Source organism: Strigops habroptila, chromosome 1 (genome assembly GCF_004027225.2).
Source record: "Strigops habroptila isolate Jane chromosome 1, bStrHab1.2.pri, whole genome shotgun sequence".
Lineage (NCBI taxonomy): Eukaryota > Metazoa > Chordata > Aves > Psittaciformes > Psittacidae > Strigops > Strigops habroptila.
The window spans coordinates 89,900,984-89,928,419 of record NC_044277.2 but is presented as its reverse complement, the minus strand read 5'-3'; the positions used below and the strand labels follow the sequence as shown (position 1 = coordinate 89,928,419).

Here is a 27,436-nt window from a genome sequence, read left to right as displayed (position 1 = left end):
CTTGGAGAATTTTAAGAGAGTCCACACTTAGGGCTGAATTGCCTAGGAGCTGTTACAGGTTTTCACTGGGACAGTGTTTAAAAATTTCAGCATTCTGCAACCTTTACCCCGTAATACATCGTGATAGTCTATATACCTAAATAAAAGCTCAAACCCAAACCCTGAAGAATTTAAATTACCCTTCCTCCCCGATGACAGCAAGAGAAGTCTGGAGATGGTCACTTGGCACAGTTACATTGCATGGTCTCCCCCTCACATTTGCTGGGACAATGTATACTGACAGTTTTGAGAAATAACATCCCTGTGATTAGAGGCACTGAGAGAAATAACCCAGGGTCCACAAAGGAAAACACCAACAGGGGAAAAGTACCAGCAGCCCTGGAGAAAAGTTCTCTCCATGCCACAGCTACCAGGACTGCAATAAGCTCTCCTAGTCCTGGGCTGATGCGTGCACTCTCTCTTCCTAAAAAAGCATCTGCATAATTCAGTCATCATACAAGAGGTTGCTTGGTGGGCTTTTTATTAAGTTGTCGGTGTTTTGCTTTATTTTGTTTTTTAGGGATACCGCTTGCCAGGCTTGTGTTGTAATGCAACACTGCCAGTAAAACCAATCTGCGTGCTTTGCACACACAGAGTCTGGATCCTTAAAGACAGGATGCAGCTCATCATCTCTCCCGCTCTGAAGACGGCAGCCCAGTTTCTATTTCACCTCTAGTATATTAAATATTAATCTCAGCCATAAGCACAGGCTCTGGAACCTCAGCAAGAACATCGCTCTGAAGGGATGAGCACACCCACTCCACACTCACACAATCATCAGAGATTTTGGCTGGCAAATTCTTACGTGTCTCAATGGAAATTTTTCCGAGGCTTTGAGTGTGCCAAATTTAGGTTGGTTTTCATGGGAACAGCCATGAGACACATTTCTAACACAAAAGAGCTTTCGGTATCAGAACTCCAAACTGAAATACTATTTGAGACCCTCAGGTTTTTGCAAGAAGGTTGGTTATTTTGCTATTGCTCTTTTGTTTGCTTTGAACATTGGCAACACAGTCCTTTTTTCCTGTAAAATATCACTGCCAGATACAGCTGCCTGTAATATTCTGGAGTAAAAAAAACCTAGCCAGCAAGACACAGAGAGCCCAACAGTTTCAGTGGAAATGGTTAAGAACAACTATTCTTTGGGGTAATGGAGAGAAAGACAGGCATTTCTGAGACCATCTTTCCATTTAAAGCAGAGGGAAAAAAAAGGCAATCCAGCCAAAGCACTTCATTCTGTTTCAGCTCTTTGTGCCCAACTGCCTAGAGAAATACCTTCTTATCCAGAGAACCCATTACAAGGCTCTGTCCTGTGCAGGGGCTGGGACATGCTGCATTGAGGCTGGAAATTGCCTCACTGTGCTGAACAAACCATGAGGGTAAAATGAGGTGGAAATCAGAAATTCCCTTATACTTCCTGATTTCATTGGAACCTGCTGGGCTTTGAAAACCAGCACAGGGTACCACCCCCTCTACAGGCAGACCCCCTCCTCTATTTTTATGATGCCTCTAGTTAAAGCAGGTAAGATCACACTGTGTTCCACTGCTGTGATGTTTTAGAGATGCTGCTAAAAGTAATGGGCTTGTATTGTCTTTGCTGCCTTACTTGGAGGACACAGGGTGCAGACGCAGCCCATTGAGCAAACTGGGAATGACATGCTACTGCTGCTGAATTAGACATCCTGCTGCATAAGCCCACAGCTTAAACAATGGAATTCCTATTGCTGCTCACCCTCACCACTTTTCCCCATCACTGAGCCACCATTTCTGCTACCCAGGTGTCTTAGTTACTAAATCTCAGAGTTGCAACAACTCCTCTTTTAGAGCTGGTCCTAACTGGTACTGGTGAGGCCATTCCCTGGAAAACTGACATATTTTAAAGACTCTCTCCTTTTGTAACATACATCCCCTCTGTCCCACACCAGCTGCGCTCTCCCTGCCCCTGGGAAGCTTTACCCATTCAGGGTAAATGAGTATGGGTTTACAGTCAGGCAAAACCAACACTGGAGTCAAAAGGAATTTACCCAAAGGGTGGGTTCATTAAAAGCCACACAGAGCGTCAAAACCATTTCCATATTTTGACTGCCCTTCCCTGAATTTCAGTATCATCTCTCACACAGATCTGTGCCCCGGGAGTCCTGCTGTGCTCTCCATCAGCCATGAACGTAGCCCTTCTCCTTCATCCTCTCCAAAGACATACAGCTCCAAGCTAATGCAAGTAACAGCTCTTTTCCTGTCTTGCTCCTATTTCTCAGAAGGACTACCTCATTTTTTTTCATGAAAACTACTCTCAAGAGCACTGCTAATTCAAAGCATAATGATTGCTAGCTAGGAGTGAAACACATTAGCATAAAGCCATGACAGTTTTAATACAGTAAGAATAAAAGCAGACCATGATGCAAGAAGTAAGCGCCAGATTTCTGCGCTCTTCTATGCTGCTGCATCTTTTGCTCAAGTTGGCTGGGTTTCTCTGCCTTTTTGGCTCCTAATGACTATTGACTGGCTGTGGGCTGTGACACCCACTGCTGACAGCAGGCTCCGTAGGCTGGTTTCACACCCTTGCTGTTCCCAAAAAAAGGTGGTACTTGCACAAATGGAAACCAACCAGGCCTTGCACTTGGTAGTTTTTGTGCCATCAAAGAGGAAAGCAGTCACAGCAGTCCCAGCTTCATCAGTCTGCTCAACTGGGAGAAGGAACTGCCACGTGCATTGGTGCCTGTATTCACACTGTTGAGGGCTCATCTTGAGGCCGGTGCCACAAACATGATGTTTATGGGTCACAATTACTGTTGATACCTGGTGCTTTTGGGAGCTTTTTCTGATTTTCTTCCAGAATCTGAGATTTGCTGTGACACAGAGAGATGCTGGGACCTGCAATTATGGCAAGAGGGCGATACACTCCCCTCACACTTTCTCCTGTCCAAGATGTCCTCCCAGAATAGCAATGGAGAAACCAAACCTGACAGCTTTACACAGGCTGTTTGGCTGTGAGACAGCTCTCATGATTTTACTGTAGTCCCTAAGACATTTGATGTTTATACAGATTGAGCATTAAGCAAGACTTGTGGTTTTAATGAGAAAAAGCACCACAAATCAAAATATTCTGCATCCCAGTAATGTAAAAGAAATTTTACAAACATGATTATAATATACTACAAAGACTTAAAACACTAAGAGGTCTAAAAAGCTAATTTCTTCTCTTACCTCTCCTCCATATTTTATTTTTTTTTTTCCATTCTGAAGCTAACCCTAGGTTTGAGGGGTTTTTGACCTCAGTCACTTCGAGGTTTGTGAGCTGTAATGTACTGCAAGAACACCTGACATGGACAAAATCAGTAAGTCTAGGAAAGGCAGTTTGAAAAGCAGTTCTTCAAAACAATCAATTTATCAGTCCAAGAAAAAAGAAGCCTCATCTGTATGTTCTTAGGAGTTTCTCACATCTTTCAGTACGGTGTCGATTTCCAGAAGGTCCATTAAGAGACAACATAGGGGTCTCCTACTTTTTGGATTTGAGAACCTTAGCAGGCAGATCACAGACCCTCCCAAAGACAACATAAGTTACTAAGTTTTCCTGGTGAATGACAAGTAGTTTTATCATTTCCACATCTGTCTGGGAATCATTGCATCAACTAATGTTGCTGACATATAGTATACCCAGGTTCCATTTTAGAAGAAAAAAACACTCTTACCACATCTGGGGAGACAGAGCAATTTCACTGCTGAAGCCCGAAGCCCACCCATCTTATCAATGATCTTTAATATTACCTTCCCCACCAGTAATCACACTAGGTTTTCTCTCAGACCATTTCTTAACACTTGTCGTTCATGATCAGATACATTATTGTCTTAACAGCAGTTTACTGCACAAAGTTAGATTTGAAGCCTTCCTAGGAAACACCAATGGCTACATTATCCTTTCTGTTACATTTGCACAAATCTCTATTAACAGTTTGAAAATAATCTTGGCCCTGAAGATGTAATTCACTAAATGTGCCATTTTACTTAATGACAATAACTCTGTGTAAATAAAAAAACCTCAATGTAATACTCCTTATTCCCAATCCACATCCAACCAGTCTTTATTCTGCAGATTTGTTTCAAACTCCTGTTGCAAAGTTTCTTTGGAACTCTGCACCCTGAATATCCTTCACTTCAGATTGCACGGACCTTGTTCCAGCAGCTTTGTTCAATACAAGATGTAGACACATCATGTGTCTTTTTGAAATGACAGTAAACCTGAACGACTAATTGCTGAGTACTTATGTCTTCTCTTTACCTGAATGGGAACACTTTCAATTAAAAAAAAAAACCACCTTGTTTTTCTTTCAGGAAAATAATTTTCTGCTCTTCTATTATCATCTGTTCAGTTATTTCCCTTTAATTTCCCTTTGCACCTGGAATTAATTTTCATCAGCCCTGCCTTTACTATCTGAATTGCCCATTTAAACTTTTCCTAACTTCTCCAGGGTTTGTTTCCCAATGAAAGACAAGGTATGGCATGCAGCAGTCTAAATGCAGTCTTGCCAAACGAGGATGATTACCTCTCCGGTTGACAACAGCTCCCACTGGATGTACACATTTGCAGTGGCACTGACTGGGTTGGTGTAGTAGGTTTATGAGCCATGAAGAGGCTGTCAGTAGCTTTCCTTTGCATGCTAAACAGCACTCACATTTTCCAAACCTCTGCCAATTAATCTCTCTCCCCAGGTGTGTAGCACTTTGCATTGTACGTGTAACTAAATCTCCCACCTTTTACACTTGCCTGTTTCAGACCACGGTATGGCTCTGCTCTCTGCTTGATCTCTCCTTTTCAGTCCATTTATTTTTTCTTGTCGGAACAGAAGGCAAAGAATAGCTCTGCAAGTCAAATCCCTTTAGGACCCTGTTTTCGACTTCCCCACATTTTGACGTAAAACATTAATTATTCATGCTGATTGCAATCTGAAAGCCATTTTTTTAACCTTTGCAAACTATACTGCACTGCATGCATCACTATGAAAATGTCTTTATTGATATGAAATCTGTCAAAACAGCAAGTATTTTCTGTATTATAACATAGTGCACAAGAATTTTACTTGCAACAAAAGCACTTTATCAGGTTATGTCATCAGTAGCTACATAATCTCTTTCTATAAACCCTGCAATTACAGAAAATAAGGATTGTTAGATTTCACTGGTATCAGCTATTTTGTGTATACCTTATTGCTCTTATTACTCACTGGGTTTTACATCTCTTAAGTATTTATTACATACAGATTTGAGGCTAAATCCAGTAAACAGTATTGCAGCTCCTCACTCTTGGTTGTTCAGACCCTAGAGCAGAACCCACCGGTCTGTCCTGGGCACCACACAGTATGGAGACTCAGCAGCTCCAAAATGGGTCTAGGAGCAGCCACGACAAGTGGAGCACAACCAAAAGCCAATCAAGAGAAAAACAGAGCCAGCAGAAGCAAACCAGATATCCTACTTTTCTTGGGGCTACAGGAAGACAATTCCACAGGTACCAGGAATTGCTCTGGTAAGAAACATCAGCTTGAAAGGAAGGGAAATTTTACCCTTCCTAAATGGCAAGCTGGGAGGAGATAACAGCACATAACATTTTTTTCCCTATATTTTGTTTAGACTTGATAGCAAAGTGTCTTCTTGAAGGGGCAGGTAATGATTACATTTTCATGGTTGGATTTCTCTCTGATACCAGCCTGAACTGCAAATTCAGCTGCAATATATAAAAGTAATCCAAGAAAAGGATCCAGACCATGGAAGCTCATGGGTTTGTTGCTCGCATTTTGCAAAGCCTGTGCTACTGGGTGATAATTTTCCTGCTTGCCATATGGACAGAGGCAGACACAATTGCTCACCTAAGAGCACCTTGGTGAGCACCTTCCATGAGACCTTTCCCTGGGAACCTCATGGAAGGGAAGTTCTCCACCTTCCTGAAAACAAACCACTAGTGGTAAAGGCTGGCTGTTTATTTTGAGAAACCCCAGGAAAACTATTTTCAATGATTCTAATTTCTTAGCAGGTTTTTGGTGGACTAAGCAATTTCTGATCTTTATCTTTGGAAGTTCTCATGCAGGAATACCCAATATTTTTATTTTATTTTACCAAAAATGTGCACTTTAGAAGGCATATCTTTAGACTATTCAGAAACCCGAGAGGGGCATGTGCTCTTATTCAAAGTAATCGTATTCAGGAAATGGCATTACCAACATTAAACTTTCTAAACACAATGGTACCCTCTCACCACTATCATCATAAAGATAAAAAATTAAGTTTTTAATTACTTTAATGGCTGGGAGAAAAGAAAAAGTACTTCATTTAATAGCTAGAAAGTTCAAACCACTCCCTTGTAAAATCTATATTGCTCCTCTTGGGAAAAAGAAACTTCTATTTCTTTTCCTTAAAGAAATTGATAGGAGGTTGGCCAAAAGCAGAAGAGTAATGATACCAAATGGCACATTTATAATGAGCATAAATGTGAGTTAAAAACAGAGTCAGTAATAGCCTAGCAAAAAATAGTATGTTTCACTAGACTCTGACAGGATACAGTCTGTATCCATGTTATGGAATGCAAAAGAAAGACTGAATACTTCTGCTTTGCCTACCTAAGTGCAGCTACATATGGTCTTTGCTGATTGCCGCTATAATGGGAATTCTTTTGTTGATTCAAATGATGGTTAGTTTAGACCCTTGGCTGTGGTGAAATACCTGTTTAGGCAATTATGGTGGAGGCTTGAGTTTCAGAGACGAGTACTCAAAGAGGAGAAAAATATCCACGACTCCTTTAAAGTCATGAATAAAGCATGGAGGGCTGCTGGCTAAAACACACAGAGTATTTCTGTGTGATTTTCATAGCTGTGATTTCACTTTTTTTCACCCTCTCTTTTTAGCATTAAGTTCTATGGTGTCTCATGGCTGCTGAGCTCTGCAGGCTATTGCTCTTGCTCAGTTGATTTAGAGGAAAGCCTCTGGTTTTAAAAAAGCTGCTGTCTTTAAAAAAAGATGGAGCCCATCAGGTAATCAAATTGGTATATCTACCTCAGAAATGTTACAGTCAAAGGAAGTATATATGCACATAGCTTCAAGTTCATGAATAATTCTAAGCCCAGCAACCAGAAATAGCTCAGAAAATGAGAAAAAGTTTAGATCAGAGCTAAGGGAAAAAAATAGTACAGGGAACCAAGAAAATACAATCACTGAAAAAGCTACTGAAATAGTTCCAGTGGCTTTATGCATGGAAATAATGTTAGCAGAGAGAAATGAATGAAATCCTGACCATACCAAACTGAATGGTGAAGGTCACAAGGGGTAAGATTACCTTACTCAAGCCATCTAGCGACTGGATGACCATCTTAGGAATTAGAGATCTATTTTGCCTTCTGGGCTATCAAATCTTTCCAAATTAAGGTAAAATATGGCCCTCTGCTCTTTGTTTGTGACTATTAAGATGAGCAGGAGGAGCAAGAGAAGATGAATTGCATTATGCGTGGTTGTTCTCACGTGGGGTTGAGACATGCTGGTTGCATGGTAAAACGTGCCTCCTTACTGATGTCAGAGGACTTAATTGGCCAAAGCTGTAAAAGGGGTCTTTTCAGCATGCTGAAATTCACCTACAGAAAAAGAAATGGGCAGAGAAAACATTACAGCAGTCATTATGACTACTTTCCTTTATATTATGGGAATGACCCCCTTCTGTGGTGTTTGAGAGAGGAACCTGTGGCATGTTGTGAGGTGCAAATGTGAGCGGCGCACCCTCAGCTTTATGGGATGTGCCTATACAGAGCCAGTTGACCATGAAATTGGCAGTAAAGTTCATTTTGCAACATTGTGAAGGTAACTGTAATAGGCATCTGCATGAGGTTTCATTTCAATACAGATGTAGGATAAAACCCATTCCAAACCTGAGATTTCTTACAATTAAAACAAAACAATCTTTTTTCACCCCTTCACTGCTAGCACTGGACAAAAGAACAAACTGATGAAATCTGACGAAATCTGACTTCCCTAAATGATGAAATTTTCCTCTCAAAGTTATCAAGATTCTGCTACTAAGCAGATAAAAAACTACAAAACACAACTACAACATAAGTCTTTCTGAGCATTTTTGACAATATAAATTGCCTCTGTCCGTATAACCCATGGGGAACAATGTTTTCAATTTTAAGTACTGATCTCTTTGGGGCAAAGTATCTATGCAACATCCTACAAGTTTCACAGATCCCTTTCTGTCAAGCCAAAAGTAAAACCTGCACATATGCTCTTCCAACTGAACTGGAGTCTTTGCCATGCAAACTTGATTTTCAAAATCTCTTTACTTATAAAGCATTTTGCTTGAATTTGCAAGTCATGGACTGGCCTGAACCATGACATCTGGCTGAGTACCTCAAGCTTTACAATGTTTGTGATGGTGCTCAAAATGACAAATCTCCCAAGTATACAGAAAGGAGAAAAGAAACAAAACAGATATTCTTGGAGGTACTTATGCACAAACATATAAAAATGGAGCCTAGTGTACCACAAATACAACAATAATACTGCAAAAATCTGAGATACATTAATCTTAGCAGGTGAAGAACACTTCCATTTGTTTGCTCAACACAGGGAATAGCTGTACTAGCTCAGAACAGCTGAATTCTAAAATTACCACCCATCTTCATATAGGCTTGCAATTTTTATTTTTTATCACACAGGGCCCATGTCCAAAGGCAGCTGAGGGAAAGAAAAACAAATGAGAGCAACCCCAAAGAAAAATATCACCAAGAACTGTCCGTCTTGAGCCTCTATGCAATGCCTGAAAATGCATTAGTGAGCTGACGCCTGTCTTGCTGCTTAGTGAACTGGCTGTTCTGCCAACTTGAGATGAATGGAAGAAATTAGATCAGTTCACTGGAAGCACAGGATCTCCCTGGTTTTCTTTTTAGGTTCATGGGTTTCCATGCACAGCACAAGCATATTGAGTTCACAATGAAAATGGTGCTTGTTGACTCAGATGACAGAAATGCAGAGAAAGCCAAACCCATATTAGTAACTGGAGTACTTTCCTAGGGTCAACAACGCAGGCCAAATGCTGTCTTTATTTTTAGGGAACACATGAGAAAATAAAATACCTCCTGAATTCTGACTTATTTATACATGCGACTTAGGCGGAGGGGACTTTGAAGGAAGGGAAGCTAATAACTGAGCCCCACGAGCTCCCCCATTTAGGTATCATGTCTAATTCTCTCCAATGGCAGCTAGAGGAGGCAAAGACTGGCTGCTGAAGAGAGTAGGCAGTCAGAAATTGCTCTTCTTCATTAAGATGGTGGAGCAGGCAGCAAATCCCATCTTAAGTGCCACCACAGATCATTCACCCTTGTGGCTATAAGTGCTCACCCACAACCTGTCACCTTTATGGCTATAAACCAGCAGACAATTATTTTGAGGCTGTAACTATTAATGAAAGCTTTAGTCATCTCACTACTATTTCTCAGCAGGGTACAATTCAGATTCAAACAGCCTAAGTTCCACATAAGTCTCTGCACCTGGCTTTTCCTTCTGGCTGAACCTAAATTTCAAAGCCATTTATCCAATAAACCCACTGTGCTAGCATAAGGAGAGCATCCTGTTTTGCTGGCGTGTGGGAGGAGGAGAGGTAAGAGGTCTCTTAATACTGGTTCAACTTCTGGTTCAAATAGCTTCCACTATCCATCTGTCTGTCCATCCATCCATCCATCCATCCACACGTCTGTGCAATTACACTGCTGACTGTTCAGCCTGTACATCTGAATTTTTAGCAGTATTGACATTTTAAGCAGATTGGAAAGTAAAATGAGAAAGAGAAGATGCTATAAAGCTCTATAGCAGCATGACACACAGTCTGTATCAGTTCAATTTCAGCTGATGTAGAAGAAAATAATGTTTCTACTGCTTTTATTTATTTATTTACTTTTCCAAAAGCAAGGTTGACAAAGTCTCCATGTTAAAAAAAAACATTGGAGCTGCCCACATGCTGCCTCAGATAATATCTGAATATTGGAAATGTCAAAGCAGCTGCACTCAATGGATGGGTAAAGAGAGATAAAGCCAGTGCCATAATCCTTATGACATGGACTGCTGACCTTAGGGACCATAGCTATGGGCCATGTGGATGTAAATATATGGATCACAGATACTTCAGAGAAGCTTGCTAGTACATGGACTGTGGATGCAGTAGACCACAGTGACATTTCCAGGTCTGGCTCATTTGTCAGGATGTAGTTAATGAGTATTCTAATTATTTATCTGAAGATCCCCAATGCATTCAAGTCTGCTTACCAACATCTCCATCTGCTGATTCTTGAATCTGTGTCAAAAGGATAACTAACATTCAGGACAAAGGTGTTGAAGCTGTACATCCCTCAGCCCACTGCTGAAGACATAGAATACTGTCATCAAAAACTTAGACATGGTTTTCTAAAAATGACCTGATATTCTCAACATTACCGTCATGAGACTTCTGTGCTTCCAGACCTTTAGAAGGAAAGATTTAAAACACTACCACTCTCTGTTTTTTCAAACGGATAATCAACTTCTCTTAGGAGGCAAGGTGAAATAAAAATCATTCTCTGCCACCAAAATCTCCCAAGATAAATTAAATAATCTGATCCGCTTAAATTTTATTCCCTGCACTCCTATTGCAGAAAGCCATTAGACTAATGGCCTGAAAAGTGTCACACAAAATATGACAGAGGGCAAGCCCCTTCTCCTAAGCAGTGATAGGGGAGTGTGTCTGCTGAATACAGCGCTAAGCCCGTCATCCTAGTCTTGGGCTGCACAGCTCAGGGCAGGAGGAAGGAAAGAAAAGATTTGAAGGATACCTTACATCCTTTCCAAAATGTCCCAAGCGACAGATGCACTGAGCCTTCCCTGTACAAAGGGTTGTACATCTAAATTGCAAGCCTTGGGCTTCAGAGATTCAGTAAGAGCTGAGATTGAATGCCTCTGTTGTTAGGGCTAAAGACATGTAATCTCAGTTACACAAACCAAAGTCTTGGAGCCTAAGTGTCTCTCACCCCAGTCCATGTCCTGACTAGCACACTATGAAGCATACATATACAGAAACCTACCATCCTCTTCTCTTTGAGCATTTTGGAAACAGTTTTACTTTCTGGGGGAGGGAGCTGGCAAAATGTTTGGGTTTTTTATTCCTGAGTCCTATTTTCAAACCTTCAAAATTTGCACTATCTATGCAGAGAAAATCTGCAGAGACTGTCAGTTGTGGTCATCTCTTATCTCACTTGGCATCTGCAGTTTTCCTCTGGGGAGGAATAGTGCGTACCCATGAGACCTCTCTCAACAGCACCTCTTTGTGATGGCTGATGAGCACCGTGATTCTGGGGACATTCTTTAAACAGGGTGGCCTGGGCATAACCAAGCCAGAAAGACATGTGTAGTGGTTCCAAAGCTACAGCAAGTGGTTTTATAATGACTGATTTTGTCTCTGATTTAAATTATGGTGGTTACATGTGTTCATTGTTGAAATAACTCATCTTCTTTTGAATCCAAGAGTCTCATCCAAAGGCAGAAGCTCTGCTAGATCTGTCTCATCTTCAGTAAGCTGGACCCAAAGCCAGGAAAGTCAGGGGTAGATGACAGTGACAAATCAAACACTACCTTACTCCTCTCTGCCCAATCCTTCCCAAGACAAGGACACTAAAAGCAACAGACCAGTGAAGATTCATGTCACTTCACAAGAGCAAAAAAAACAGCAAGGGGACAGTTTTCCAGCTCACAGGAATGGCAAGAACATCATCATTTTCAGAGAAGTGTGCAAATTAAAGTCACAAAGGAAAAATGGGGCCTTGAAGTATGTCCCAACTACAGCCCTTTTCAGCTTTGCTGCATCCATCTAGATAACGGCAAACATCATAGTACCCTCCAGTTTCTAAGAAAGCAATTGCAACATCCAGGCAGAACTGGCTTAACCACTGTACACTTTGGTGCTGCCCTTCAACTGCACATTGCCCTGATGCTGGATTTTGGCTAACGGATTTGGGAAGATGTGCAAGACCTGGCATAATTGATTTAACAGACTACAAACATATCCAATTAATCTTAGACAACCTGGCAGACTGTTAGCAAGGTAGTAGTACTACATGCACTTATACTGTGCTCCTGCAATTACGTTCTGGCTACTTGGGGGCTGAATAAGGTGACAACAACAGGAAGCTAAATTCCATATTGTCTGATTACAAATAAGACAATCTCAGGAGATACAAAGGAATAGCTAGACATTTACTATCAGCCACTGAAATGGATTAAGGAATAAAATCTTACAATACAAAACCAGATGTAGAATGCCTACTTCTTTTGCTGAGGTAGCAAAAGAATGATAATGTTATAAATACAACAGTATACTCAAAGGATAAGCTTTTGCTCATCAATCAAGGAGCCCATAAATGAACTCTGCTGCTTAATATATGAACTCACATTTCTAAACAGAGGCAGAAGGTATCATAATAGCACAAACTGATATAAATAGTAGTGGTTACAAACTAAAAGAAAAGTCAAACAAAAAGAGAAGAAAGAAAAAGATGTCACATGGCAGAATACTGTCTTCTGACCTATTCCCTACAGACCTAATATTTCTCTGCTGCTTAGCTCTGATAGGCGGTGAAATTAATGAATAAAATAACAATAATGCATGTAAAGTGAAATACTTCCATGTACCTCATTTTCTTCTAAGGAATCCCAAGTTTCAAAAAAGAAAGAGGCCAACTGTGCAAACCATCCCCTAGGAGAAACATCTCTATGCAAGTAAGGGAAGTACTCAGAAAAAACAAAACACAGAAATGGAAACTAACTGTCCACCTGGGCAGGGATCAAAGCATAAAATAGGACATACAGATGATGCAAAATAGGGCACAGGAAGCCAAGCTTGTTCAGCCAGGTCAATATCGGATGTTTTGAAGTGCTCTGGTAATAGCAGAGTGAGATGAGAACCTGCTCCTCCATGATCTATGCTGTCATCTACATCTTGCCTCTCTTTTTACGTATTGCCTGCCCCCTTTACACATGGAAAACTTGTGGCCTTTAACGGTTTATCAAATAGTTCTGTCATGTATTTCTGACGCACCTAACTTGATACAGAAGAATCAAAACTAGGCATATTACTCAAGATGACAACAAATACTTAGAACAGAGCATTATTGTTAAATACAGGAAAACCACTGTATTGCTTTCACCACACTTGATGGCATTTTATCTGCTTTTCTGAACTGCCCACAAGAAACTGATTTTTCATTGTGTGTTCAGTGTTGCCCTAATCTTTACATTTAAGAGGCTTACATATCCCAAGACTTTAAACTTGGTTCTCAGAATGGAGAACAGGATGGTAAGATGCTATCAAAAGATGATGACTGAGTTACAACATTGAAAAGGAGAGAAATCAGTGAGAGGACACAGGACTGAAACAGGCCAGCATCTCTCTCTGAAGACCCGAAGAATCAAGGTGTCTTCTTATCAGTGTCCTTACGTCAATACCGAGTAATAAAAATGAGAGGGTGTTCAGCCACTGTGACTAATTTCATCATTTTTGTTGGTTTTGTTCCTAAAACTCCTCAAATCAATGACACAGATATACAGAATTCTTGGAAAAGGTGGCTAACATTTCTCCAGTAGGGACACAAGAGTTTTCACTGGAAAACAAGACTTAGATACGTTTGTGAAAGCTCAACCCAATCTTGTATACAGCTTTTTCCCCCATACTGTGTAATTTATCACAGCAAAGACCTCATTTACTACCTATATTTTTCCTACAGTTTCAGTTAATAATGTGAATTGGATTGCAGTTTTGAACAAGGCATCTTCCACGGCCCTTCAAAGTAAGCTCAGAGCTCTGCTGGGTGACAGCCAGTGTAAACGTGGCTGTGAGCTTCCCACCGCCAATATAGCCTCACGTAGAATGGTATACAACTGGCTTATTCTGTGGCCAGCAGTTTTTGCTACAGGCAGTTTAACAGGATATGAGTTAGTATCTACAGAGATGCACATGAGCAGTTAATGACTTGCCTCAAGCTTCGTGGTGTTTCTTCAGCTTTATTTTGGGATATAAAGATAGAAGATGTAATCCCTCCTCTCTTTCCCCATCCTTTTTCTTTCCTTTTACTGCAGACTAGCCAACTGAAATAACTGCTAGCGTTTAAGGAAAGCCTCACACATCTTTGGCTGGCATTTACATTTGCTAGTCTTAGTATATAACTCAGAGGTACACTCTCTTACAGCCCAAATTGACCTTTTTCTTCCTCTTCCCTTCCTCGCCCCTCTCCTCCCTGCTTGCAGGCCATGCCCAGCCACACCAACACAGCGCAGCCCTGTTCAGTCTCTGATCTCAGGACAAAACCACAAGTAGCTGATGAGTTTCTGTTAGTCCCTAACACGCAAGGCACACTGATGGGAGTGGGGCTCTGTGACTCTAGCCCCCCCCCCCCCCAGTAAGGGAAAGGTAAATGACAGTGTCCTGCCTGCCTTGGGATTTTGCTATGAGTAGGAATCACACCTTCTTCCTAGAAGGGCACATTTATTCTCAGCCTGCAAAATGCTGAGGGATTGTGTCTTCCCAAGCAGAAAGCGATGCTGGTGAAAAGTGTCCTGCCTGGCTCCCCAGCAGCCTGATGGGATGTGGAATATCTTTGCTCAACCTCAACAACTTTCTCTGGCCTAGCACCAAAATAAAACACCCAAATCAAACACTACAGAGTTCAACTGATAAAAATAAACCAATTTTATGATCTCTACTGTCAAGGAGACATATTTCACTCTGCAGTGAAAGCCCACACCTTTCCCCTCTACCTCTTTCTTTAAGGTAACTATCTCTCAGAGACTAAAGACACACATTGCATAATTATATCAGCCATTGAAACCTCAAACATGTTTTTCAGCTTCCCACACTTCACAGCAGGATCAGGTATGCTGGGTTTTTTTGCCTATTTTTCCACTCTGTAGTCTAATTTTTTTCTTCAAAAATATTTTAAGATTTTTAACAGGTATAATTGTAAATGACTGCAATGCCTCATAGCCACATACTGCGCTCACTCAAGAGATGGGAATGGAAGAGCAGTTACTGTTTGAAATGTGAGAATTAGTGGAGGAAAACTTATTTTTATACACAGCTCTTGCAGGGCTTACAGCTTGTCTAGAAGATAACTATTTCATTTAATAATTACTTTTTTTGGAAGCAAAATAATGTCCTGGGAGACAATCTCTTTAAGTGACAATAAAGTAAATGTTCTCAAAGTTCCTGGTCGAAAAAAATAAGTTGTCAATTCCAGGTGGGAATCACACACACCTACCCCCACCCACCCCCAGATCCCCCTTTCAATTTGGAAAAGATACTTATCTGGAAGCTCTAGTAAAAAGACAGCAGCAGTAAAACCAGTGTTGGAATCCCTACGGCAACAGTATCTCAGTCCACACTGATTTTCATGCATAAGATAATGAATCATTTCTGCTTAAACAGCAAAACCCTGAAGTATAGGAGCACAAAATAAACAGACTGGGTTTAGACTCTGAATGAAAGCTTTCAGCCATGTTCATTCTTAATATTCTTTATATTTGCACTACTTTTGTACCTAGACTTCCCAAAAACCTGGAGCCCCACTGCCCTTGGCAGCAGAAATGCAAATGACAAGAGACAGCCTTCCCCTCTTCCCCAAAGGACTCACAGTCTATTTACAGACCAGCAGGCAGGTGAAAGGAAATCCCACTATCTCCACTTCACAGACAAGGAACTTAGGTATGGAGCAATACACAAATGGACACATCTGAAGCCTCCCAGAGATCCTCTGCAGAGGTGGGAACTGAGCTGAAACCCTCATTTGCCACTGACAAAAAACGCTTTTCTCTGTGCAGTCCCTCTCTTCAAATGCACTGTTAGGTAACTGCTTTCCAGTTAAGTTGTCTTCTCAGATCCCCGGCATAAAAGTCAAAAGTATCCCACTTCGATAGCTCCACTCGTTCCTTCTAGTTTGTTTTCTTTTTTCTAGGTACGTCTGAAACCTCCACAGTTCTTTCTAGCCACATTGAAGTAGAGATGCATTTAAAACATGTTCCAGAGCCAGGCTCAGACTTCTGCAGGAAACTGAGATTTGCAGTCAGTTTTCAGTGTATGAACACCTCAAATAAAATCCAGCCAAATCTTTTCTCCCTGTATTTGTTCCTCTAACTACTGTTCCTTTGCTCATCAATCATGTCATCTGCTGTGACCCAGCACAGCTACAACCCTCCCAGAGGCCAGTGAAATCAGTACATTGAGAAGTGCTCTGTACGTACCCGGAGATGTTTAGCATCACACAGTCCCAATGCACCTCTTGCTTCGGTCTCAGTCTCTTGCAGTTTAAGCTCCACAAGCTTATGAGTCACTTTCCCACATTTACGTTCAGAAAATATTTTCACTCCTCTTCATGCTTCTGGCACTTTCAAAATACCTCCACTTGTGTTGTCTCCTCACTTCTCTGTCTTTTCTTGGGACTTTTGCAACTACTCACCATCCTGCTTCTCCCAACATCTACCTTGCAGCCCTCCTCTGGCAGAATTCAGAGCTCAGCCCTGATTGTTCTTTAATTCCTGGAAGGGACTTGTATCTTTATATTCCTTCTCAGTTCAGCCTACCATGTCTGACTGACTGTCTGGCATCCTGTCCTGGATGTCCCGTGGCCACTCACACTTCACAGGATGAAGCCACACACCTCATTCTTCCCTCGGTTTCACTACTTCTCCATTTCCAATGCCATTTCTGCTGTTCCTCCATCCAAACTGTCAGTATTAGTGCTTTATACACCCCTCTCTGTGTTTTCTATTTTCCAACGGTATTATCATTAAATAAATCCATTACTTTTAGACCAATGCTAAAGTGTCTCACACTTCCATCTTCATTACTGTAACCTCCTGCTTCTCTTTGAGCTTCTCACTTTTTACTTTTTTCCTCATCAAAATGCTGCATCCACATCAACCTCCTTTATCCTTACGTCAGTGAGCCTATCTACATGGCCAAATTCCTTCACCGACTTCTCTCCAAATTACATGACCTGTCTTCCAAGATACCATCTTTTCCTTCGTTATCACAGCTCTCGCTTTTGCTAGACTAGTGGTCTTTGAAGGACTTGCCTCTATTTCAGCATGAATTTTTCTTCTCCAGTCCTGCCAATGCAGTAGTACAATGAGAATATAGATTAAGCAGATGACTAGAATCCAACGACTCATAACTCAATCTGGAGGGTATTTTAGCATTAAATCAATGTATCCCATTGGTTTGCCTATGCTATAAGGACTGGATCCTGGTCTTTGTACACAGTTCCAGCACATGTAATAGTTGCTTGGGTCACAGGACCCACACAGTACTTTTGGGTCCATTAGTGCAGTTTCAGGCCTGCAAGACCATCTATAAACTATAAATAGATTTGAATAGGAAGGTCGGGGTGTCCACATTGCACGGTTATGTGCACTTCCCTTATAAAAAGTACTAAGTTGTTGCCTTTCTGGGTGCACATTGGACTGTGCAACTGTGCGGATGTACAGACATCTCGAGATCCCTGTATGTTTCTCCATATCTGGGCTGGTTACGGGTTTGTACCTGATCTGTCCTGCTGATATTATGATCACCTCATAATTTCAGTTAATTATATCATTCTTTCCCTCCAACCCCCCACAAGTCGAGAACAGGTACTACCCAGGGAAAAACTGGCATTTTTCAGCCCTGAGAAACAGAGTCGAGCCAGGGAGTGTGCTCAGGCAGCATAGCTGGACTACAGTTTCTTTACTTTCTGAAAGAAACTCACAGCTGTGCATGCTGATGGGAAAGAAAAGATTAAGGCTGTACCTGTGTTACATATACTTTTAAATGATAATCATACATGATAACATTACTTTTTAAATGATAACCATAAAAGTTATTTGCATGAGGTGGAATGAAATCCTACCCCACAGAAGAACAGGGTGAAAATGGACCGATGAGATGCTCTGGAAGGCTGCTGGCTGAAAGTCTCTCTGCTCTTTGCCTCTCTAGGGTTACTAGATTATCTCCTGTCAAGAAGCATACCTTCCCCTTGAAGTACTTAATGCTTTAAAGCTAAATAATCAAACACAAAAAGGAAAATAAACTTCCCAAATACACACCTATTAGTCTGTTAAGAGGTACAAGTAACTGGAGTTACACATTCATAAGCATCCATGCATACACATGGGTACATTAAAAAAGGAGAGGAAAGCAATGTTATTTTCTTACCATGATAGGATTTCAAGTACAAGGTTGCAAAAAAACCCAAACCAAACAAACCAAAAAACAAACCAAAACCCCCAGCACAGGATGCTGATGCAACTGAGTTTTAGGTCAATTTAATTAATCTAGAAAAGCACATTTTTAACAAATGGCTTCATTTGCTTCTAAGGATAAATAAACCATGCTAATAGTGTAAAGTACCTGCTGCTGCTGCATGTAGCCCTTCATTTAATATCTGTGGGGCTTGCTGTCACCAGCAGCACATGAGGAAAGAAAATGCTCAACATTTTGCATTGCATTCATCAGATTCTTCCCTCTGCTGTAGTGGCATAAGCAGTAAGAGTGCTTAACCCACTGTGGGTTTCCAGGCTTCTTGGGCTGTCTTCTCCCTTTTCCACTAAAAGCAATTCCGTTCAGCTTTAGCTGCTTTTTAATCAAAGGAAACTATAATCACACTAGCAGGATGCTAATTCTGAAGAGACATTAGCAAAACCACAGTTACTTATTTAAACTGCAGACCTGTGGTTGACAAAAAACCAGCATAGAGCAAAAGAAAGCAGCTTTGGTTAATAACAGTAATAATAGTAGTAGTAGTAGTAATAATATCAGCCTTAGCAACAAAAGCTGAAAAATGAAGTACCAACAACTACTGAGAACCTCAGGTCAGAAAATGATAACAATTTCATATGCACATTTATCACAAAAAAAGTCTTTCTCTGACCTTCAGAAAATGAGATCTGTCCACCACGTTAGTTAATAGGGAGTCCTAAGTCAAGTGCTTTCAGTCCTAAGTAATGTGTAAAACCACACAGCAAAATGAAGTAATACAACATTGAACAAGAACCCAGGGTAACATCTGTGAGGCTGTTTTTTGCCTGAATGCTTTTATGCTCCTTTTAGCTCTCAGCTTCTCCTAATTGCTGACTTTGGCAAAATCCAAACAATTTGTCATTGTTGCCTTCAAATATTTGCATTTCCAGAAACATAAAAAGCATATACTTACCTGTAGCAACACCTGTGATTGATTACACCGTCACTCTCTAAATACCCTCTGGAGGTTTTGCTCAGTCCCAAAAGGAGAGGGGGGAGGGATGAGAACAGTTGTCTGATGAAGAGCACTATATTAATTCCAATAAAAATACAATTTCCCCCATGTGACAGCACGGTGAAAATCACACTAGCTGGATTCCAGGTAAACCAGTCCTTCCAGATACTGAGTTAAGCAAACTCTACTGCAGCACGACAAGGAAAAAGTTGATGTATCAAGGCAGAAAACCCTGATCTAAAATTCACCGGAATGGGAATAAAACACAATCAATACACACAGCAATTTCTATAGCAACTAGGGGAATAAAGGAAAGAAAAAAAGAGTTGTTGCCTTAACTGTTAGCACAAAGCTTCTGTGGCAAATGAGGGGACCTGTCCCTCTTGGCACCTCTCTGATCGACGGGCTGAATCGATGCCCAGCGCATTCCTCCCGCGCTCCCTTTTCTCTTTCCCTGGCATCTGTGGAGGGGCAAGCCGAGCATCCCAGCCTCCGACGGGAGCTCACGCATGTACACACACCCCCCCATGCAAGCAAACGCGCTCCCCTGCCTCTCTCCTACACCCACAGGATCTCAGCACTCACCGTCACGGGCTTCCTCCCCGCGACTGCAGTTGCTGCAAATGTGTTTGATCTCCTTGCCTATGTGACAGTGTATCACAAAAGAGACATTGTTGTTAGTGGTGGTGGGCTCCTTCAGTGGCTTCATCCTCACTAGATAGAAAGCTTTCTTTTTAGGTTTCTCTCCACTCATGTCTGAAACCGAGCCCTGCCGGCAGCCAGAAGAAGAAAAAGCAAGCATCCCAGGCTGCCTGGCGTGCGTGCAATCCGCCATCCGCTCCCTCGCCTCAGTGTTTAGCTGCCACACACACAACAGGGATGAAGGGGAGGGCTGGGGGAGAGGGGAGGGAGGCGGGAGGCAGAGCAGGCAGAAGCGCTGCCTGAGCCTTGCTGCCCTCCGCGACCCTGCTCCTTAACCAATCCACTTGTGCTTGGCTGGAGGATGCTCAGCAGGTCCCCGCTCTGGCCATGCCTGCGATGAGCCTCACCCTAGCCACGGGCGCTAGGCATGCTTGGCGGCAAAGCGGAGCCTGGTTCAGTTTTTGGTTACCTTGCTGCTGCACACATCGCAGGAGCACAGAGCCTCCTTCGCTTTCCCTTCCCGCTCCTGCTCTTCTCCCATGCCCTCCCCCTGTTCTAGCAAGCCCCCAAACCCACTGAAGCCCCGCGTTGGGCCATAGCCCTCTGGGATGCTGGGCACAGCCGCCTGCCACGGTCTCCTGTCAGAACAAGGACACGCTGCGACTCTCTAGCCTGGCAAACACAGCAACCTCACCTTTGTGCTCGGGCGGCATGGCAGCCTGTCCCACTGTAATTAGTATTTTACACACAAAGGACAGGCTGCCAGCAGGCTGCCCCCTTCACTCCCCCCCCTTCACAAGCAGCTCCGGCTTGGAGAGCACAGGGCCACTCTGCATCAGATACCCCAGGAAAACCCAATTCCCCTCCTACAAATCCCTCCTGCTTTTCATTCTTTGTTTTTCTCGCTGTTTGCTCCTTTTAAAAGACAGGAGGTTCCTGTCCTGGCTGGCATGGGGCTCACAAGGGCAGCCATTGACAGTGGCTGGCACTGCCTGGTGACTTCAGCCCAAGCTCCCCTGCAGTGGGACTGCTCCTCCTACGAAAAGGCTGACCAGAGACAGGCTGATCACAGAGGTGCAAACAGTGTGAATTCGTTTTGACTGCTTATCTGGGCGATGAATACCCCCTTCTTTGTCTCCCTTGTCTGCTGCCCAAATTGCAGGTGCTCAGAGAGCAGCCCTATCATCCCTGGGTGCCCACAGTGTGCTTCCAAAGCTCCCCGAGCCTGGAGGGGATTACGGTCTCTGGCCAGACACACTGTCAATCCCTTGCTGCCCAGCTGCCCCCAAAACGTGCTGTCTGTTTTCACGGCACGGTAAACAGTCCAAGCTTTCCCTGCTGCCAAAGCAGCAGCTCAGGACAGTGCCTGTGACACAGAGAAAGGTGGGGAGCAGAGGTGAGTACACTTGCTTCTTGTAGGCTTTGGGAAAGAAACCCTGAAGGGGAAATGATAACCTCAGCTATTCTGTTAGCTATTACAGGAATGTGAGTGTGCTCCTTTAAATCTTCAGCATGCTATCAGTTTGGCAGGCACTAAGCAGAGAGAGTGCAACTGGGGCAGACGAAACATGGCAAAGAATAACACCATTCTTATTTTTAGCCAAAGCCCTTGCTCGCTGTTAGAAGAAATCCACTCACTCTGCAATTCTTTACCATTTCCACATATTGTTGCCACATGTTTTACGGCAACAAGAGGCCAAACCAGCCCTGATTCTCTTCAACTGCACATGAAGCAGTCAGTGAGAGTTTTGCCTAAAGAAAGATGGAGTGAAAACTTAAGGATTCAGTGCCATAGTTTTCCATTTTCTCAAATACACGCATGCACACACACACACACAGACACTCAGAAGATGCATGCAACAGAACTGCTGACCTACTTGTTCTGCGTCATTCTGATGCAGGTCTGACTTCTCACCTGGCACTCCTGGAGTTGAAACCTTGAGATGTCACATACGGCAAAAATGACAATGCTTTACTTTTCTTGGCAGCATGCACAAATCAGACCCGGTGCTATCGGATCTCATGGAAATACAGGCTGAAGCATGCTCTCAGCAGAATCCTGCCATTCACTAAGCCACGCAAAGCATCCTGCACACTGGACTAGGAATATAGGTTTATGTTGAATACTGTTGGTCACCTCAGGTTAAGTATTGCCCCAAAGGACTTGATTTTGCATGTGTTGCTCATCTAAAATCCTCAGCTGTTTCATATAAGTGGTAGGAGAACAGGGAATGCAGAATTATTCAGGAACAAGTAGATGAATTCCCCAAATGTACGTATCATGTAGTTATGAGTTAATGTACTGAAAACCTGTCCCTTTGAATGCCTGATGCTGAGACACTGTTTGCTATGTTACCTACTTGGAAAGCAAAAGCTGAGAAGACTTTGATCCCCCCCAGTCACACAGCAGTTCAGACACTCGCAGTGGATTTCTAACTTATTCATTGCCTTTGAGAACACCTTCAGTTCAGCTGTGATTCAGAAAATAATTAGGTAAGCAGAAGACAGGACCATAATTCACCTTCTGAACTTGCTTAGAGTTCGTGGCTGGCTGTCACTGGTACTTGGCACTGCTGCATTATAGAAATGGGTCAGGAAAGGAAAGCACATTCAAATGTGAACTTCCCTGAATTTGGGAAATATGAGTGCTAATGAAATACACGGTGAACTCAAAACTGGAATACTATATCTGCTGTCTTAGGGCAGTATTGGGGTGTTGTGCCTCACCTGTTTTAGGAAAGGAAACTAGAGTGATATTCAGCAGAGCTGACAACCAGCAGAGCTGGTCTTGTAAGGCAAATGGTCTTGTAGTTCAGGAATTGGGTAGAACTTAGGACACGACAAACTGGGTTAGGTCACCAGTCTTCTGCAGTCTCCCTCTGTGACCCTGGACAAATTACTTACGTCTTGGTATTTCAGCTCCTTGGCTAAAGAACAGTGATGTTCACAGAATCACAGAATAGTTGAGGTTGGAAGGGACCACCGGAGGTCATCTAGTCTTGCTCAAGCAGGGTCACCCAGCACATTGCTCAAGATTGTGTTCAGACAGCTCTTGGAATATCTCCAGGGAAGGAGAGTCTACAGCCTCTCTGGGAAACCTGTTCTAATGCTCAGTCACCCTCACAGTAAAGAAGTTCTTCCTCATGTTCAAGTGGAACTTCTTGGCTTTTAGTTTATACCCACTGCCTCTCCTCCTATCGCCTGGCACCACCAAGTTTCTAGTCCCATCCTCTTGACACTCTCCCTTCAGATACTTATACATATTGATCAGTTCCCCCATGAGTCTTTTCTCTAGGCTGAACAGGCCCAGCTCCCTCAGCCTTTTCTCCTTTCCTCATGAGAGATGCTCCAGACCCTTAATCATTCTAGTAGCCCTTTGCTTTACTTGCTCCAGGAGCTCCATGTCTCTCTTGTGCTGGAAAGCCCAGAACTGGACACAGTACTCCAGGGGAAGCCTCACTGGTGCTGAGTAGAGGGGGAAAATCATCTCCCTCGACCTGCTGGCAATGCTCCTCCTAATACAGCCTAGGATACCATTTGCTGCCTTGGCCACAAGAGCACATTGCTGGCTCACTGTTTACTTCTTGTCCACCAGGACTCCCACCTCCTTCTCCACAAAGCTCGTTCCAGCAGGTGAGCCTCCAACCTGTACTGGTGCATGGGGTTATTCCTTCCCATGTGCAAGACGCTGTACTTGCTTTTGTTGAATTTCAAAAGGTTCCTCTCTGCCTATCTCTCCTGCCTGCCTAGATCCTCCTGAATGACAGCACTGCACTCTGGGGTATCAGCCACTCCTCCCAGTTTCATATTGCCAGCAAACTTGATGAGGTGGCATGTTGATGCTTCTGTTCTTCAGACAAATTTTATGAAATCATATTTCAAGATGCTCTGAAGGTGTTTGTATATGGCAGAGAGGGAACACTCACACAGACCGGTCAAATACAAAGATCTACTATTTATAGCAAAATGAGAGGGGAATCAGGAAAAACGTTCCATCAGGCTTAGTCCAAATTGTTCACTCATTCAAAATTTAAGCTTTTTGGTTTCACTGGATTTTGTTTCAACAGCATTTATCTCTCCTCTTCCAACTCTTTTTATTCTAAACCCATAAAATTCCACTCAGATCTGAAAACAGACTTGGTAGCCAAACCCCTGCATTTTTGGTGACTCTGTTACTATCTCCCAACCCCAAATAACATTTAGAGAGGGATATGAGCAACCCCTTTCTCAGACAAAGACTTGAAGGAGTCTGTCTAATAGTGTAACTATTCCTAGAGGTCAGGTCAAAAGCTTTTTAGTGACCCTGTCCCACTTTGCATGTATTCTGTACTACAAAACCTCCAAACATTACAGGAACAGACCGTTTTTGCAAGCAGATCCCAGGAGACTGCAGAAGGCCGTCTGCTCTGATACGTTTAGGGACATTTGGGAATTAAATAACTGGTCAATGTGTAACACTGATTCTGTGTGGACAAGAAGCCCAACTTATGAAGAAAGCCCTGTGCATTTTTGCTTGCAGGTGCTATGTATTTTGAATGCAAACAAGCCCTGAAGCCATCTGCTAGTATGTCTCTTGTAACAGGCACTTTGCTATAACATGCAAATTGCCTTCATTCCTAAGAGCTGCCTTATAGAGAATCTGAATTTGCCACAGCTCATAAAACAAAAATATGTTTAATTATGATCTGTGTAATTATGGTGAAAGCTGCTGCTGCTAATCAGTTCCAGGACAAATAATGTGAAATGAACATACTACAGTATTCTTGCAGAAAAATTACTTGCTTTGCCTTGTTTTTAAAGACAAGTGGAAAAAAACCAACATAATAACTCTTTCATTGCCTCAATACGCAGCTACAAACCTTGGCATAATTTTACTGCACAGTGGACAACGAAATCAATGAAGAGTATGTCAGACAGTTAGTGATTTGACAGTGAATCAACAAACTTGCATCCTATTTCCAGCCCACATTCGCCTCTTGTATAAGCTTGGGAAACCAACTTTAGTCCTCCCCTCCCCACAGCCTTTGCCATTAAGGAGAGTGCCACTTCTATTGTCCATAAAGAAATGAACGCTAGATCGCCTTTATACAGACGACTACTGAGATACAGGTTCGTATCTGCACCAAAATCTTTGAGGCTCCACCCTATCTTTCAGTTTTTTTCCCCTGGACTATGTCTCCCCCTGTCACTGATCACCTGGCTGAGAGTCTTTTTTTGGGGATGCTGTGCCCTCAAATAATCTCTGTGAAAGCGAAAAGTGATGCTGGAACCTTACCTGCTTTTGACTGCATCCTCCATACCATGGAAAAGGAGATTTCCTCTTGGTTCCTTCTCTAAGCTGTGGCACTGTGCAAATGCCCAGTGCCCGTCAGGATACCACCATAGTCTGCAGTGAGCCCCTCAGCTGAACAACATATTCAACAACTTCTGTATTGGCAGGACAGGCTCCTTCCTCCTTCCACCACAAATAGGTGGACATCAGAAACCATGTGGAAGCCTCTCAGTCATGTTTCTTTAACACAAAGGTTGTCTTCGAAAGCTGTAGTGTTTTTCTGAAGAAGCTGTGGCTAACAGAATGGCACTGTCCAGGTGAAAATGCTAGACAAACGCAAGTCTAGTAAGGCAGCATCACTTCTTCTCAGCAGTTTAGTCCTTCTAACCAAAGCACCATGATTCATTTGTTTCGTAGGCTATTTAGGCAGTGATGTTTTCGCAGGGATGCCCCTGTACTTGGCAATTTTCTCTAAATATTTTCCTTCCTATTTCCTCTGCCCACTGTACTATGAATCCCAGTGAGAAAGAGATAAAAGATAAATTAACTGATTACCAGCTGCTCTGGTGATTAATGCATACTTTTATGTTGTATTACACATACTGCAACAAACTGATCAACTTGGAGTGAAGAGGAAAATATATACAATTTGATCTGCTGACAGAGGAATCAACCACTACCACAGTGTCCCCTTTGCTAGCATCTTCTATTCACTGCCAAAAAATGCCCCAAAAGCCACTTCAGGACAGCTGATATTTGCCAAAGGAGAATCCTTCTACTTGCAAGCCACAACTCCAACCTGGATACCCCAGTATTTTCTGTTTGCCAGGCAGTTAGTGCAGCCGGACCCTGGCCCATGGTAGGGGCTCCAGGGTGCTAGGCTGACAGTATTTCTGTATATTTCTGCTTACTGCACGTCACATCAGCAAAACTGGGAAGGCAAGGAGGCGGCAGAATCAGCCTGAGACTCCTGCAGGCCAAAATAGAATATGACCTTTTTAGTTCTGCAGCTATAAACACATTCTTAAACAACAATCCCAACTACTCCTCGCAGTCACAAGCCCAAGAGAGCCAGGTGATGAGTGCTGCACAAACAAAAGCAAACTGAAAGGAAAGGAAAAGAAAGGAAAGAAAATGCCCTTTCCTGGCCTACCTACATTCAGCGACACTGCTGAAGCATCGCACGGCTCATTCTTGCTCTGCTTGCAGGGTTCTCCACATCCTATGTACATACTTTGCCATGATGGAGTTCTCTCCTTATTTAGGAGAAGCCCTGCTTTATTTCAACATGATACCATATGGTGTGATAAAAATGAACCGAAAAGGTTACACACAAAAAACACATAAGCTTAGAAACACCTGTTTGCTGCAAGTGTTAAGGACTGCTGACAGTCAAGGATTTCTAAGGCGAAAAAGGAAGACGTCATCCTAACCAGCAGGACAGATGGAAAGTTGCTGAGCTGCCATTAGAATGCCCAAGCATGTATGTGTAATTAATGCACAGAGGCCTGGTGATGCTAAGGCTAAACACCAGCAATGAACCGATGTGGAATCTGGATTTGTAAAGCAGCTAAGGAAGCAACCATCGGCATTAGATGACACTCAAAGGAAGAGACAACCTTTATGCTGAAAATATAGGTGAAGTTCTAGCTCTAGCAAAGTCCTAGCACCAGAGGCACTAGTCACTACAATCCTAGCAAGGTTATTAGCTGCCATTTTAGAAAGTCCCCTCTGAGTTTTTCTATCAAATTTAGATGTGCCTGGGGTTTTAGTGATCTGTTTGGAGCACTTTGCAGATCCTGCATAACTGACTTTCCACAGGAATGAAAGCCTACATCATTTTACCTTGGTAATAGACACAGCACAGAGCAGGAGCATGAACTGGGACTCAGTAGCACTCCTGCACCCTCAGTTTACATAGAGCTGCAATCTTAGAGTTAAAAAAAAGTAGTTCCGAAAACCGCAGTGCAATTACAAGAAAGAAACCAAGCAGGAATTAAGTTCTGCCTGGCCAATTTAGCAATTCACACATCCTTACATACACCAAAACACAATAGCACTGGTGATTTGAAGACTCACAACATGCAGCAGCTTCCTTGCTAGTTACTCCCTGCTTCACACTGAGAGAATAAAGTCCAAAACACACTGGATTTTAATCCCCGCCCCCAAATACCTTTTCCTTCTGCTTATAAATAAACAGCTCTGC

The 27,436-nt window shown here is 42.6% G+C and overlaps 1 protein-coding gene across 16 annotated transcripts in view; it reads right to left on the bottom strand.

The window, feature by feature from the left end:
- PHACTR1 (phosphatase and actin regulator 1) overlaps positions 1–27,436 on the bottom strand; it is a 312,497-nt gene that overhangs the window by 129,470 nt on the left and 155,591 nt on the right. For 2 of the 16 annotated variants that reach the window (XM_030482435.1, XM_030482445.1), the window contains exon 1: positions 19,902–20,167. The exons of 8 other annotated variants lie outside the window; for them this stretch is intronic. In XM_030482435.1, the coding sequence (XP_030338295.1) occupies positions 19,902–20,151 (250 nt within the window). In that variant the 5' untranslated portion in view covers positions 20,152–20,167. Of the gene's footprint in view, positions 1–18,472; positions 18,581–19,274; positions 19,806–19,901; positions 20,168–27,436 lie in introns of those variants that run through there. 6 more of the 16 variants (XM_030482500.1, XM_030482509.1, XM_030482428.1 and 3 more) reach the window with 5 other exon arrangements.